Source organism: Myotis brandtii, unplaced genomic scaffold, assembly GCF_000412655.1.
Source record: "Myotis brandtii unplaced genomic scaffold, ASM41265v1 scaffold470, whole genome shotgun sequence".
Lineage (NCBI taxonomy): Eukaryota > Metazoa > Chordata > Mammalia > Chiroptera > Vespertilionidae > Myotis > Myotis brandtii.
Window position 1 is genome coordinate 1,108,634 of NW_005367953.1, and position 17,554 is coordinate 1,126,187.

Consider the following 17,554-nt stretch of genomic DNA (forward strand, 5'->3'; position numbering starts at 1 on the left):
GCAGCTTAAGTCTGCTCCCTGCTGGTAAGTGGACATCCCCCGAGGGCTGCCAGGCTGCCAGAGGGATGTCTGACTGCCAGCTTGGGCCCGTTCCCCCAGGGAGCGGGCCTAACCCAGCAGGTGGACATCCTCCAAGGCGTCCCAGACTGCAAGAGGGCATAGGCTGGGCTGAGGTATCCCCCGAGCGCACAAATTTTTGTGCACCGAGCCTCTAGTCCTATATAATAAAAGCCTAATATGCAAATCAGTGGAATGACCAATCACTATGATGCACACTGACCACCAGGGGCTGCCCCCAGCCCACAGGCCCCAGGCGAGCCATGGTGCCTGCCAGCAGGGGCCCCCTGATTGCCCTGCCAGTCACCCCACAGATTGGCCCTGATTGCTGGCCAGGCCTAGGGACCCTACCCATGCACAAATTTCATGCACCGGGCCTCTAGTTTTAATTATACCAGTAAAAGAGGATAGTTTTTTCATTTAATTTCATGCTAACTATAAAAGTCAAATTCCTAATTTAAATTTATCTGGTGTGTTTCATCAAATTTTTTAAATATCCAGGAAAGAGCTTTCTATTTTTAACAGAGTACTAACATATGTCATTTCTAAAGAGTTGAAACATACCTAATAATATTTTTAGAAGCATTTTTAGTAGCACAACTTGATGGCCCTTATATCATTTTGGAAGTCAGTGTCATTGTCATATCCATGGCATTTTTAATACCTAAGCTTTAGATTGTAATATAGACAGAAGAGTGACTGGCAGCCAGCGATGAGTAAATAATGAATTGACAAGCAGCATGGAGCAAATTCTGTGTGCAAAATAATGTCACTGCTGCTGTTGTGTACACAGAACTCTAGTAGGAACCCTTAGCAGTGGGACTCCCAAGTGCTAGTCAGCAGCGAGCGAAGTTCAAAAAATGAGAGCAAGGGTTTAGAAATCCTTGAAGTAACATGACTTCGCCACAACTTCCAAGTGCTTTACCGTGAGCGTTAAACAAACGTTTCCGTGCACAATATTGCCTTGGAGTATTCTTGAGAAAACAAAACTGGAACACATAATGTGGGGGGTGGGGAGGAGAGAAAGTTTGAGGCGATTAATTGCTAAGTAATTTTTAGGCAATTAATACTATAAGTTGAAATGAAAGGCCTGATTATTGTAGTAAAAATTGATCACAGGAAATGAGCACTGATGATCTTGAAAAATGGGCAGGAGCTCCCCAAAGGAAGTAGGGTGTGCTGAGCAAGGAGAAAGGTGTGAGCAAGATTATAGGTGCTGGGTATCTTGGTGGACTCAGGAGATGGTGAGAAGAGCATGTCTGGAAAAGATTGCCGAGTAAAACGGGAAAGATGGGTTGAGATGAAGGGTTCTATTGCTAAAGTTCTTAACTGCCATGCTAAAAAGTTCCAGGCTGGTCCTAAGGGCAGTGAGAGCCCATCAAGACTTTTGAGCAGAACATAGACAAAAATCAATGGGGGAAAACTGTTATAAAGAAATGAGGAAGATCATGATACGATGATGTAGAAGGATGTGCGGATGTGCTATTATTATGCAGCATTTTATGTGAATGATGGGTGTTGATTATATATGCATATACACATTTATAACAACACTTGAAAGATAACCAAAAACTAAATATTTAACTAAAGGGGAAGGGGAGATGGGGATGAAACAAAGTACTGAATAGTGTTTTAGTTTTAACTTCAGAATTATGTAATAGGTGATTGGTGGATCAGGGATAGTATTTTAATTAAGAAAGAATGTCCCAGAAAGAGAAGCTTAGACAGTGAGGAAGGAACAGTTCACTATTTTAAAGAAAGAAGTAACTCTAAGAACCATTGTTTCTAGTTCTAGTTAGTCTTGTGTAATGGAAACATGAATGTATTTTAGGAATAGTCCGAATCTGCAGAATCAATCAAGGGAAACCCATGTTGGCGCCAGACCATCAAAGAGGCGGGGCAGCCTCCAGGATCAGGGGATAAAACCTGAGACAATGGTTGCTATTTACCGAACACCTACTATCACTACTAGTATTCTGGCTTGAGCCAACCTCATCCGTGTTTTCTGGCTGAACCCTTCATTTTTAACAAGCAAAGCTCACTCAACAGGAGACATATTTATTTCAAGGTACAACCCCCAACTTTTACCAAGTTTTCATCACAATGTATAATTAACCTTTAGTTCTCTTAAATCAAGTTTAGACTGAATGTCAAGCCATGAAACAAACTCTGATAATGGTACCATTATTTTGCTTCAAGATAGATTTATATTTTAATCAGAAGAGATGGATTGCTTCCTCTTTTTCAGTGTGGCTTTAAATAAGACTTCATGTAAACCTTGCTCTGGGAGTGTAGTGAGGACGATAGGCTATTATTGGAGGAATAGACTTGTTTTCATTCCAGTGACATATCAGTCCTACAGTTAAACATATACCAAGCATTAGAAGGATTTGTCCTAATGGGTAATAAATATGCTTCATCTGCCTTTGCTCCTAATAATTCCCTATCTTAAGAGTCTGCCTAGATGACTCTTAGTTAGTTCTGTGGGAGGTCCCTTTTTTATTTCAAATATTCTATCATATGACACATTTCCAACACAGTACTTTATCAGAGATATGCAAAGCAAAGAACCTAACTCCTAGCCACTCTTTTGCCTTTGAAATCTATTTTTGGGGAGACCTTAACAATGAGACATCACTGATCTGTATTTCATCCTGGTATGTTTTTGACTCAAAGGTTGGAGGTGACTTCCTTGCCTCCTTGGTGTTATTAGAAGAGAATAATTGTGGAATTTATGAAAAAAGTTATGATTTACTTTCCAATCCTCACTTTCTGCCCCTCTACCCTCTCATCAGTGACATGGTTTCTTTCAATAAATACTATTGGACATGTGAGGATAATTCAGTATCTTTGAGAAAATACATAATAAAAATGATACTGAGTATTAAGTAATAATTTTAAATGAATTTGTATTTTATTAGTCATAGGAATCTTCATAAGCAGGAATTATGTAGTACCTACATACTGTGAGGTATTGCTCACATGCATCGCAATGTTCAGTGTAAGATTTGTGGATTCCTTAAAATATTGCAGACTCCCAAAGTTTGAGAGTGCTAAATGTAGATTCCTGAGGGATTCCTGATGAGCACCTACTCATTTTTATATTTATTCACTTATTTCCAATGTGCTATTGTGTTTGGCCCATTAGTTGTTTAGAAGTGTAAGAGGTTTTTCTGGCTTGCAAATCTCCCATATGGGCTTGAAAAAAAAAAAGTGTTTCCTCCAGTTGTTGCATAGGTATATCCATTAGATGAAACTTATTAACTATACTATTATGATTTTCTCTATATCTACTGAACTTTATTTACTTTGTCTGTCAGTTACTGAAAGAGTTGTATAAATATCCCACTATGGGCCGGCGGCATGGCTCAGTGGTTGAGTGTTGATCTATGAACCAGGAGATCGTGGTTGGGTTCCATCAAGGGCACATGCCCAGATTGCAGGTTTGATCCCCATTGGGGGACATGCAAGAGGCAGCCAATCAATGATTCCCTGTCATCATTGATGTTTCTATCTCTCCCTTTCCCTTCCTCTCTAAAATACGTTTATAATCAATAAAACTATAAATAAAAAAATAAATATGATGGTAGATTTCTCAGTTTTTCTCTGTGTTTAAGTTTTTGTTTTATATATTTTGATGTTATGTTATAAGATGATGATGTTTAAAAATATTATATTTTCCTGATAAATTGAACCTTTTTTCAATATGTATTGATTCTAAAGTTCTTTTCCTTTTTTGTCAATTTCTAAATATTTTCTCTTGGTATATTTTATCTCATATTATTTTGCATCACATTTTGTGAGAGGAAGTGTAATGTTTAAATATATGCCTATTTTATATTTTTCTTCTCACTGTTTTTGCTTCCTTATGTTTTAAATTTGTCTCTTTTAAACCATCAAAATCTAAATTGTTTTGCACAATATGAAAATCTTTACCTTTTAAGTTGAGACTAAACTCATTTATATTAATTATAGTAACTGATATATTTGTTTTTTTAATTCTTTATTGTTGAAAGTTTTACATTGATATATTTGTTTTTATTTCTATTACCTTCTCTGTGCTTCCTACCTTCTTTTTTCTATTTCTTTTGGATTTATTCAGGGTTTCCTCTTCCCCCACATTCTGTTATTTTCCCTTTGTTGTTCAGAAGTTACATACATTATTTCTGTGATTTTAGTGGTTATCCTAGCTGTTTTCAGATGTATATGTAACTTCAAGTCTAAAATTAATCTGTAGTTTTAACTATATCTAAAAAATAAAAGAATATTAAAGACCACTATAAACTGATGAACAAAAATAGATACAGAGGCAGAGCAGCATTGAACAGACTGTCAAACTACAGTGGGAAGCCCGGGGAGGGCTGGGGGTGGAGGGTAAGAGATCAACCGAAGGACTTGTATGCATGCATATAAGCATAACCAATGGACACAAGACATTGGGGGTTAGGGGAGGCTGGGGGAATGTCAAGGCGGGGGAGGGAAAGGAGACATATGTAATACTCTTTGTAATACTTTAAGCAATAAAACAAAATTATAAAAATAAATAAAAAATTCTAGCTACTGCCACTCCCTCTTTGCAACAAATTAATCATTATTATTGCTGTTTGATATTTTAGTGCCTGTTAGATTTTACCTAGGTACCTAACAATATTTTTCCTCTTCATTATTTTATACATTCCAAACCTTCTACTTGGAATCATTTTTATTTTGCCTAAATCACCTCTTCAAAAATTTTCTTTAGAGAGAACTTTTAGAGAAAATTTTCTTTGTTTTTTTAATTCCTGAAAATGACCTTGATTTTCCCTCTGAAAAGATGGTTTCTTTGGATACAGAATGTTAAGTGGACAGAAAATAATATTCCATTGTGTCTAGCATCCATTGTTTCTGTTAAGAAGTCAGTGCTTGTTTAAATATCATTCCTTAGCAGGTAGTCTGTCTTTTCTTTCTAGCTGTTTTTAAGATCTTTGCTTTTCCTTTGTTGGTTTGTGGTTTCAGTGATGTGATAAGCTGTGGATTTCTTTTTCTTTTTCCTGCTTTGGATTTGCCGGAATTCCTAGATTTGAGATTGTTGCAACCTTGTTAGAACATTCTAAAGTAGTATCTGTTGAACATTGCCTCTCCCAATTACCTCTGTTTGTTACCTCTTTCTAGTGCTCCTATTAGATATATATTATCTTTTCAAGCTCATGTCCATATTTCTTAACTTCTTCTTAACATATTCTATCTCTTTGTCTCTCTAACCTACAATGAAGTTAATTTATTCACCTATATCGTCCAGCTCAGTAATTTTCTCTTCAACTATGTGCAAAACTGTTTAATATATTCACGGAACATTTTACTTCAGTTACAATCATTTTCATTTATAGAGGTTTCACTGAATTCTTTTAAGTCTGTTCTTTCCTTTTTTATGGGCTCTTTCTCCTTGTTCAAATTTTTATACTTTAATAGTCATAGACATATTAACTATAATGTAGTTATTAACTGACATTTGATAAATTATTATAAATTAATAATGGTCAGAATTAGTCTGACCATTTCAGTATCTGAAATTTGCTATTTGTTCAGTCAGCTAGCTCTTTTTCATTGAGCCTTGTTTCTTTGTGTGTTATTTGTTTACTTATTCTTTTCCTGTTAGCTACCTCTTCTTCTTGGAATTTTATTTGTGGGAATTCTTTCAGACCTGGTGTCAATATTAAATCCTCAGTGGTATTAGTTTTTGCCTGTTGCTTGAAATATTTCTACCTGAGGACATCTTTATATTAGATTCCTCCTTTGAAGTTTTTCAGACCTAATAGGAATTGAGACATCAAAGCTGTCTGTGTGAGGAAGAGCTTGTAGTTACAGATTCTTTGGAAAGGTCTTTCTTTTCCTCCACCCAGAACTGAGGCAGAGACAGGCAAGTCTCTTAGCTGCCCTTCTCTAAGTTAACCTTACTCTAGGGATACAGCTCTGTGGAGCCCCTGCTTCATTAGGGAGTCCCCTGTTGCATTCATATTGGAGGGGAGAGACTAGGCTTCTTATCTTTTGTGCAGGCGTGGGGTCCTCTGAACGTATCAGAGTTGAAATTTCAGGTTTCTAGAGTTTGGCAGAAGTAAGCCCTAAAACTGAAAACTTTCTGTTCACTTACCTCCTATGGTTCGTGTTCTCACTTCATTTTGAGACTGTTTTTTCATTTCTTTCATGCCCACTAGGTGATATATTCTTTAAATAGTTCTTTCATGCCAGCTAGGTGATGTATTTTTTTTAATTGTTTTATCTGTGATATTTCTAGTGAAAGAGACATTCAGAGTAGCTAATCCTCCATTCTTCTAGAAACAGAACATATGTTGTTTCCTTTAATTCACCCACCAACCCTTTTCCAGGACAAAGAAGAGTTCAATATATTGCATAATCAATTAGTATTTTGATGTAAACCTAGGTCTCCTGATTCAAGGCCACTGCTTCTTCAAAATTTAAGGTACAGTCTCCTCCTTGCAGAAACCTTGAAGAGATCAATACAATTCAATCTACCTGTTAGTATTGTTTCATTACAGTGATTACTGTTAAGAGTTTGGGACTTTCTAATTTACATCCTGTTCTGGAGGAGTGTAACAATCCAGTAAATATAGGAATGTGGTACTTTGGGTTTCTGGAATGAATATTTCCAAAATTATTTTCCTGGATCATTCTTGGGAATAGAAACTTACCTGTGAAATCATTCCCAGTGACAGCAACTTATGCAGTTTATGAAATGTCTGCAGTGTCTTCAAGCACGCAGGCATGTACCAAATTTAGTACAGATGCTCCTCAGCATATAATGAAGCTACTTTCCAATAAACCCTTTGTAAGTCGAAAACACATTTAATACACCTAACCTACCAAACATCATCGCTTAGCTTAGCCTACCCTAAACATGTTCAGAAAACGTTGGCAACACAGTACACTATAGAGTATCTATTGTTTATCCTGGTGGTTGTGTGGCTGACCGGGAGCTGCAGCTCACGGCTCCTGCCCAGCATCAGGAGAACATATCATATCACATTATCTATAGCCCAGGAAAAGGTCAAAATCAAAATTCGAAGTACAGTTTCTATTGAATGCATACTGCTTTCACACCTTCATAAAGTCAAAAAATCGTTAAGTCGAACCATCCTAAAGTTGGGGACCATCTGTACTTTGCTTTGGGATATACTGGGTTTCTTTTGGGATACAGGGATAGGTGTACTGATTCTTACATGGAGCATCTTAAAGTCAATTCTTTTATTTAACAACTAGAGGCCCAAAGCACGAAATTCGTGCAAGAGTAGGCCCTCACAGCCCCGGCTGCCTCTGCCCTCACAGCCCCACGGCCCCACCCACTGGTCGTTCAGGAAGGTCATTCTGCTGTCTGGTCTAATTAGCATATTAGCTCTTTATTATATAGGATAACTTGGAAGCAAAGCAACCCGAGGTATACTATGGACCATTCGAGAAAATATATTTATTTTAAACTATATGTAATGCAAAGAAACAGGCTTTATCTATTAATGGGATTATTTGTGATTAATAGTTTCAAGTACATTATTAATATGCAGCTCCTGATTGTTGTGCTACATCTTTCTTCTGGTGGTCATATACAAAATACCTTTGAAGGCTTCTTGATAAAAGTTGAATAATACATAGGAAATTAGACACATTTTTTTTCATTGCTTACAATAAAGGTAGATTCAGTTATAAACCCACAGATGACACTAATATTTTATCCTTATGCAGTTTTGCTTTTTATGTAGTCTTTTGATGATATCTTCTAGCTTTTATCTGCCATTCTAATCCATTCTCTACCCTGCTGCTAGAGTGACCTTTATCATAGTCACATTTGATCATGTCACTTCTCTTCCCCCAATACTGTAGGATAATACACACAATCCTTATCATAGCAATACTGCCAAACCCAGTGGTTACTTCTGAATTAGCACCTTACTTTACTTCTTAATCACCATTTGACATGATCTATTGCCCCTGGTTCTTGAAAATGTCTCACCTAGCCTCATAGCTTATAACACCTATGTACTGGTAGATACACTGATAACTCACAGGTATATATCTTCAGCCTGACCACTCCTCTGGGTTCCAGGTTCATATATTTAACATCCCAAATGTAACACGTTAAAGAGAAGCTTTGTATTATGTCCTCTAATCCTAATTGTCATCCCCATCTCAACTGTGTAAATCAAAAACTTAGGAAATTCTCTCTTTTCCCTCAGACCCCACACCCATGCAAGTTCCCATTGTCTGTACTTTCAAAATATGTCATCATCTTTACTGCTGCCATCCTCATCCAGGCTACCATCATCTCTCACCTGAAGGTCTTCCTATGCTCGCTACAGTCAGTGCCCAAAGAGATTTTTTTTAATGTAAACTATTGTGTTTCTTCTAATTGAAGCCATTTAATTAATCTTAAAGAACACCAAATAACATCCAAAGTCCTCCTGAATGGTCCTCAGGTCTCCATGATCTTGCCTTTGATATCTCTCTGAGCTCATAGTCTCTCCCTTTTGCATGTTCTTCTCTAGTCACATTGGACTCTTGCTTTTCACACACATCAAGCACATCCCCTTTTTTCTCTTTGAACTGCTCTTCCTTCAGATAGCTACATGGTTCATGATCTGACTTTATTCAAGTCTCTTCTCAGCTGTGACTGTCTCAGAGAGATGCTTCTGATCAACCTTTCTAAAGTAGGCCTCTATCAGTCAGATACCGCTGTGTAACAAACATCCACAAAAATCTCAGTGGCCAAAAACAGCACACATCTCCAGGTCAGCTGGGATTGGAGGATCTAGGATGGGGTTGGGTTGTTGCCTTTCTGCTTTTCTTCAAGTTCCAGACCTGGCTGTGTTGGCTTCTCACTGCAGAATGGGCTCGTATCTGCTTTATGTCTTTCATGTTTGTATCCCTGGGATGTGGCATGGAATAGGTTCTCAATGAACGTTTGCTCAGTAAATAAGTAAAGGAATGAATAAATGTAATAGAAATGAAGAGAATAAATAGATACACTAGAGATTAAGTAAAATAACTCACTTCATTTAACCTCTTCTAATGTGTGAAATGATGAAGTAAGAACTTGAGATAATTCTACCATGCCTTCTATTTTATTTTCACATGGTCAGATCAAAGATCAGGCACATGTTTCTCAGGCCTGGTGAATGGTCGCTGTGCACAAGAGCTCCCGGGCAGAATGACAAAAATGCAATGCTGCTGTGAGCCCGGCCGCTGCTGGGGCCTTGGAACCATTCCTGAAGCCTGTCCTGTCAGAGGCTCTGGTGAGTGGCTGGCTGCTAGTCTCCTCAAGACAGACAGTATGAAGAAAATTTGTACTAATGTACTTTGCTCTTCATTTTGAAGTCATGTCATGTCTATATTCCCATTACTGTCTTCCTGATTTAACGGAGGACAGTTTGGGTGTTTTGGGGAGAGTTGGGATAGCATTATTTACTTGGGATCAGTTTTGACTGTACGTAATTTATTGATATTAAAATAATACCTAAAAGCTGATTACCACCGGTCTTTGTGAAGTATTTTTAAAAATTATTTTGAATGCCCGTATTTCAATTCAGTTATAAAACCTCCTCCTGATCTTTCATTCCAGAGCTTGAATATCTTTGACTAAAAAGTTCAACCTCCATTTATATTTTATTTCAGGAGTACCCTTATCTTATCTTATCTTATAGTGTCCCAATCTTGAAGATATTTTCTTTTTTCTAATGACCTGAACATTAAGAATACAAGGGTAGGAGGATGCCTCTCATTCATTTTGCTATATTAACTGCCATATAACTGAGGCTAAATCGGAAAATCACTTTAGGATGAATGAGCAATAGTGTCTCTTATTAATATAATATGAATAGTTAAAGTACAATTAATATACAATAACATATATTGATATACCTTATCACATAAAGGCATATCAATATTTGTTATTGTATTGTCTTCATATTAAATTATAATTTTTATGGAAACTAATTTTTTGAACTATGCTTATAAAATATGTAACTATATGTACTGTTATGGAGAAAAACAAGGCACATTCTTTCAAAATCTTTAAGCTAGAAAATATCAAAACCAAGTAGTAAAATTTTAAAAAAAGAGTTAATACATAGTATATAATTTTGGAAACTCATAGTTCCACTAGTAATAAATAATAGTAATATTAATTATAATAATAGTAATATTAATAATGAAACAATTACTTGAGCTAAATAGTTTTCATTTCTTCTGATAGAGTTTCTTAATTTTGAGAACAATTAAGGAAATAAAGGCAATCACTATCCTTGCTTCTTTTCTCTCAACTTTGATACTTGGACAAATAAGGAGCATATTTTAAAGCTTATTAAATACCATCATCTGTTAAAATCCACATTAGAAAAAAAATGTTACTCTGAAGCCGTATTAATCCCTTAAAGACAAGAAAAGAGATAGGAAACATGTATAGGTGCAATACTGAAGACATTTCAAGCAAAATAAAATGTATAGAATGAATTATTTAAAGCTTTAATTTTCTTCCATTCAAATAAATTTCTTGCATTCAAAGTTATATCTAGAATTTTAAGAGTTTCACTAAGGGACATAAATTCAAAATACTCATACAGACAATTCTTTGGTTATGCAACTCAGTTAAAATATGGCATATAGGTTTAAATATTTTTCTGAAACATGTATTCTGCTACTGTTAGCATTGAAAATATTTATCAGGATAAAGCGCTACTTATTCACATCATGTAGGTACAGATAAGCCAACACAGATTGCTTTTATTATGCAGAAAGACAGCCGTTTGTGTGTAACTGAACTTTCTTTTTTTTCTAGAGGAGTATCAAAGACTTTGCATGGATGGACTTCCAATAGGAGGGATTCCAGGAAGTGCTGGTTCCAGACCTGGAGGCACTGGGGGGAATGGCTTTGCCCCAAATGGCAATGGCAATGGCTATGGCCCTGGAGGGGCAGGCTTCATCCCCATCCCTGGAAGCAATGGCTTTTCTCCTGGTGTTGGGGGAGCGGGTGTAGGGGCCGGGGGACAGGGGCCCATCATCACTGGACTAAGTGAGTGTTCACTTTTTTGTGTAAACTCTTTAGTTTTCTGCCTTAAATGATATTATAATCCCTAACGTTTTTTTTCCAAAAGGTGTGTGTGTACATGTATACATATATGTGTAAAAATCTGTTTCAGGGTCTAAAATATAATGCAGTAATATAGAATTCTTAAGAAAAATATTATTTTTTGTGTGTTTCATTAACTTTCCAAATTGGATAAAAGAATGAGTGATCCAGGCTTTCTTTGAAAGTAGAGATGAGAGTACAGTGATACTCCAATCCAGATGACGCCATTCAAAAGCACGTTTTTGGTTCCAGTGTATTTCACTTGGCCCTTTGCAAGCTGCCCTATTCATACAACCCTTGAATTAGTTCCAGAACCATTTCTCAACTGAGATAAACTGAATAAGGCTTGCTCTGTGCCTATCCAAATATTATAATGAAATATCTTTCTTTTCCTCACTCTTTTTTGTTGAATAACTTAAGAAATTGAGAACTGTGGGCGTCAGGCCAGAATTGGCATCGGTGTACTTGACATTTGAGTTCATTCTTTTTAAAAGAACTGCTCTTGCTAATAATATTTTATGATGTCCCACGGTGTGGTGTTTATTATTTTTGGCATATTGCCTGTATACTATATCTGAAAATTCAGCACAGTTACAAAAAAAGAAATGGAAAGCATTCAAATGTACAGTAGAACATTCCTGACATTTTAAAGACATTATTGTGGGCAAAGTCTCCAGATGCATAACTTAACAAATGCCAGTTACAAGCATGTGTCACAAGAATATTTTTAAGATCCTCAACCTTAAAGTTTTAATACAATCTAGAATAATGTGAGCTTTTGATATATATACCTAAGTAATGTACTATTAAATATCATTTTAAAAATTAGCTCTAAGAAAAGCAATCCATGTAATGATGAACTATAACTTGTGTTTTAATTTTCCATAGCTATTCTGAACCAGACAATAGATATCTGCAAGCACCATGCTAATCTCTGTTTAAACGGACGCTGCATACCTACTGTTTCTAGCTACCGCTGTGAGTGCAACATGGGCTATAAGCAGGATGCAAATGGGGATTGCATAGGTAAGCTCTTGACTCTTTAATCCTTCTTAGTCTTTGATAGCTTTTATACTGTACAGATAAATTGGACTGAATGTGATAGAAAAAAAAGTCTTTTGAAGTAAAGCTAATTTCCAAGTTGTCTGTCCTGTGTGCATGGTCTTCCGTATACTTCCTTAACCTACTGCTGAGCTAGGCCACATCAAGAATCCCCCACCCTAAATATGAGATTTCTGTCTCTGTCTCTCCTTGCTTTCTTTCCTTCTTAGCTGAACAACACTGAATATATGATAGTGTCATTAACGTGCACAGGAAGGTACAGATTGGGAGGAAATAGCTGATGAATTTTTTTTTCACTCCTCACTCAAGGATACTTTTTCCATTGATCTTTAATGAGAGTGGAAGGAGGAGAAGGGGTGTGGGGTGAGAGAGAGAGAGAGAGAAACATTGAAGTGAGAGAGACACATCAAATGATTGCTTCCCACATGCACCACGACTGGGGCCAGGGTTCGAATCCACAACTGAGGTACTTGCCCTTGACCTGGAATGAACCCACGACACTTTGGTCCATGGGCTAATACTCTAACCACTAGGAAAAACTGGCCAGGGCTGATGAAAATTTTTTTTAGACATGTAAAGTTTTAGGTGTATAGAGTGTTTAATTATAAAAGTCTAAAGAAAGCTAAGAGAAGTGTTCAGTGCCAGAGGTACAGATCGGTAACATAAGGTGGATATTAACCATGAGAGTGAATACTGTCTCCTGGACTGAACAGCAAGAAGGATGAAAAGATTAATAGTAGTTCTGCAGCTGGATCTCATGGAACAACAACATAAGTTCATAAAGAAAACAGTAATAGTGTTGGAGAGAGGAAAAAATAATGCAGAAAGTATTATGTCCCTGAAGCTATGCAAGGGTACACTTTCAAGAGAAAAGTAGTGTCAAGTGTGTTAAATGTGGCAGAAAAATCAAATACAACGAGGGGGCGGGATCTAGATTTCATAATGAACAGGTTTGAGGATCTATTAAGAGTAGTTTTAGGACTATGGGAATTGAGCCATTTTGAGGTTATTCTTTTATTTATTCTTTATATTAACAAATGACCATGTATGTTTCATAATTATCATAACACTAAATACCAGATTTGGGTTCAGGTCTTGTGTTACAAAATATAGATGAGAAACCAGGAACAGAGAGTTAGGATTATAATTTTGCTAAGTTAAACTGAAAAGATCTAAGTGGACTATGATTATGAAGGAAAATGTGAGCCAAATACAGTGTTTTGGAAAAATGATTATTCTAAACTATGTACAGAGTTACAAGATGAGAATGATCAAATAAGGCTTAATTCAGGATCCCTATGTACCGTTGCATAGGTTTTTCACTGCACAAGTGTAGCAGGTGCCACTCACACAGAAACGGGCACCCTCGATTGTGCAGTGCAACCATACACAGCAGCCCTCGCTGAGGGGGTAATACTCGAAGCTTGTTTAAGTGATAGACCAGGTGGTTAGTTTGGGAACATCATGAAATACTGATATATCTATTCTTATTATGTGTCTTGAAAATGATTTTACTACCAGAAAACATTATTGTAAGTATATAATATATAAAAATTCCCTCTTGCACATACATACACAGTTACAATCTGTCAAACTGAAATTTGATTGGCTATTTTTGCTTTGCTATTAATATTTGTCATTCATGTGTCACTGCATGATTCACTAATTAACAAGTAAACGTAGGCCAGAAGTTAAACATTTTTTGTAAACTAGCCAGAAACCACCATTTATTTCATGTTAATGCCTGGATACACTTTATTCTAGTTAGTAAAGCACATCCACTCAGGGGGGAGCTTGCAAACCTTTAGCATAAAGATAAACTGTCTTTAAGGATCAGCAGTTCCTATTGTAGTCATGCTGCTGGTCCAGCTTTCTTAACCAGGGTTCCTGTAGAGAATGAGGCCCTGCAGAACTTCACTTCTCCCAAGGGTGGTGCATGGTTAGTACAATGCTGGGTGTGCAGGAAATGAACTAACCACATGAAATGGATGACTTAAGGTACTTTTCCTGGAACCCAGGTGAGAAAGGCTGCTGCCACCCTTTTAATAAACTCTATGTCTAATGTAATATTGGGATTGTATGTCTGCACAGTTAGTATGTTAACATAAATCTTCAACTTCTGAGTTTTACCCAAACATTATTACAGACAGTTCAATTCTAGTTTGATCCCATCATCCAGCCCTGAAAAGTTAAAGCCTAGGCAGAGTTATCTTTCTATTGTAATACCTAGGGACAAAGATTAGTATTGGGGCATCTTTTCAGAAGAGAAGTTTTTAATGTTTTTCATCCTATACTCTTTCTAGTGTCAACTTCTAGCCAATTTGTGTTTGAGTTTATAAACAACACGTTGAGGTGTCAGAAAAAGCTAAAGAGGACATAAACCCAAGATAAAGTGGTGACTATGTTAATTGCACCTGTGTTTTGAAAAATAACAAACTGCCCTTGCTATTTGGGAACTTCCTTTTCAGTGGTTCTCAACCTCCCTACTGCTGCTACCCTTTAATACAGTTCCTCATGGTGTGGTGACCCCCAATTTCATTGTTACAAATTGAACATAATTAAAGCATAGTGATTAGTCACAAAAACAATATGTAATTATATATGTGTTTTCTGATGGTCTTAGGCGACCCCTGTGAAAGGGTCGTTCGACCCCCAAAGGGGTGACGACCCACAGGTTGAGAACCGCTGCTTTAGATACTGAGGAAGTGGTATAACTTGAAAGTCAATAACTGTATTAAAGAATCAAAGACCAGGAAAATAGAATTGGGTCCATTTTGCTATTATGAGTTACTCCTGAGATCTGGAAAGTGGTATTTACTCATCACATTATTCTCTCTTTTTCCTGAGAATTCTCCTCTAAAATGAATTTTTGTGACTCTTTTGTTGTCTAAGTCAGACTGCTGTTAGCAGTGGTTTTTAACTCCATTTAAATGATTCTATCTTGGAAGAGTAAGAAATAATTTTTGTTTCTGTTGGGCCAAAGATAATCGTAGAGCCCTTGCAAATTAAAAGTGTTTGCTAAGTTGGAATATAAAGTACTTTTTCAAAGGTTACTATTTCTTATACCAGTAGTATCTGAGAATTTAACTATTTTGATGATGTCTTTCTCAATTACTTTAGGAGTTTAAAATTACTTTCTCATTTATTTTAGGAGTTTAAAATCTTGTGAATTTTGCCTAAAAATGCTCAGTCCACAGTGAAAATATAGGAAGAAATCAAAGTATACAGACTGTAAAATTTAAGTGCCCCTGTTCCTCTGCACAAGGCAAAACAAAGCGGAACACTTTGAAGTGTGAGACTCAGAATAAAGTAGGGCCATGCGGTGTACATTTCAGAACATGGCAGTGCTCATTTATGATTAGTCTTCCATTAACTTAGAAAACAAATGGGGTGTGAAAGTCATGGATTTTAGTCACTTATAGGTTTTTGGTGATTGTCGTCCTTCCAAAATAAATAAGTGAACGAATTCTCTTCTCTGAGTACTGGTTCTTAGGCAAGGAGCTACAGAAACAGCAATGAATTGGAGTTTTAATGGCAAAATAACTGGCAGAGGCAATCCTAGGAACTAGAGGCTTTGGGAACAGGTTCTTAAGGGGAGGGAGAGGTTCTGATAGTGACCCAGCTTCCCAGAAAGTTGATCTAAAGAGAGGGGATTGGATGCATGTTTTTCACTAGAACAGATCTTTACAATGAAGCTTCTATAGAGATGCATCTATAGCACATTTTTAATTGCCAATATTACAAAGACATAGAACTTAAGGGATCTTCAACACTGCACACTGAACATGAGATTTCGTATTGGAAAATTCATTAATTATACTTTGTATGCTTACTAACACTCTAAACTCTCTTTTTTCATTTTGCTTCATTCCTTTGGCTTAGTAGAATTGATGTTATCGACCAAAAGTTTAAATGTGAGTTAAGTCTTAATGGGCTGAAGGTGTCTTTGGATGAATTGAAAAATCATTTAATCTTGGGGTTTTTTTCTTGTTTTTTTTTTTATTTGCTATGAGATTCCCCACTCCCCTTTACTAGAGAGAGCTTAATTGCATTCTGCCTGAGTGTTTATATAATTGAGGTTGTGAGTTTGATAGAGTACAGTTCCTGTTTTAAGAACATCTGTGAAAAGAGTAATCTGTTTATTAAAATGTTAAACCTGTGAATTGACTTTATTGTTGTGCTCTCTGATTTAGCTGAAATTGTATATGTTAATGGCTTCTACATGTATGTGAAATGGCAAGTCATTATGCCCTCACCAGCCAGCCATGTTTTTAATTTGCCAGCATTCAAAATATTGTTTAGTGGGCATTGTTGAGAGAAGATGAATTAAACTTTTTCTAACATGTGATTTTTCTGGGAGTTGACTTCCAGACTGTTGAGACTGCCATTTGGTTGTGCAGTTCCTGAATTCTGCAATGGGTTTGCATTTAATCAGGCCTTAGGGAGCCTTGAATGAAAAGCAGTGGCATTTTTCCCATTTAGGATCAGAACTAGTATTTGCATAAAACTTGGTTTTATGCAAAAAAAAAAATCCTGTGCCAATATTAAGATCCTAGAAAAACCTGAAGCTACTGAAAATAATAGACTTTGTTTTAATTAATTTCCATTTTTACCCCACCCTCTGTTACTACAAAATATTACCAAGCCTCCATGCATATATAGTTACATATATAGTTGAGTTCACAAAATGATGAATCCCATAATCCATCTATCTCTTTCATTAAAACTAATAGAAGTGACAACATGTAATATAAATATATATTTTCAAAAATCTTCCATTGATCTTCTAACACTATCCTGAGGCTAGAGAGGCTCTTCACTTGCCCAGACTACTAACGATAGTAAGGAGTCCATGCTTTTAATCATTGTGCATTATTCAGATTGAAAAATCATTGTTTCTTGATTAAAGCAAATTTGCTTGTACTCTCCAATAGGCAATATTTTTGTAAATCTCCATACTGGCCTCTGTATTTAAAGAAAGGAATGTTCATTCATTTATAAATACTCTGCTATTTAGACTATTACCACTGACTAGCCTCTCAAATTTAGGGGGCCTAAATGTATTTTAAACAAACATTTCTAGAAATGGAGTGAAGTCTATAATGGTTTCTTTTGCTGCTCACAGATGTTGATGAATGCACATCAAATCCTTGCACTAATGGAGATTGTGTTAACACACCTGGATCCTATTATTGTAAATGTCATGCTGGATTCCAGAGGACTCCTACCAAGCAAGCATGCATTGGTAAGGCAGTTTGCTTTCACATTTGAAAATGTTCCGTGAAATACAGCGACCCAGGCTGTTGAGGTTAAAAGTAGATTTAT

The 17,554-nt window shown here is 36.4% G+C and overlaps 1 protein-coding gene across 1 annotated transcript in view; it reads left to right on the forward strand.

Moving 5' to 3' along the window:
* Nucleotides 1-17,554, forward strand: part of FBN2 (fibrillin 2) — a 253,892-nt gene that overhangs the window by 130,034 nt on the left and 106,304 nt on the right. Inside the window, exons 10-13 of the mRNA XM_014547293.1 lie at nucleotides 9,183-9,335; nucleotides 10,877-11,110; nucleotides 12,056-12,193; nucleotides 17,355-17,474. Coding sequence (XP_014402779.1) covers nucleotides 9,183-9,335; nucleotides 10,877-11,110; nucleotides 12,056-12,193; nucleotides 17,355-17,474 — 645 coding nt within the window. The remainder of the gene's footprint in view (nucleotides 1-9,182; nucleotides 9,336-10,876; nucleotides 11,111-12,055; nucleotides 12,194-17,354; nucleotides 17,475-17,554) is intronic.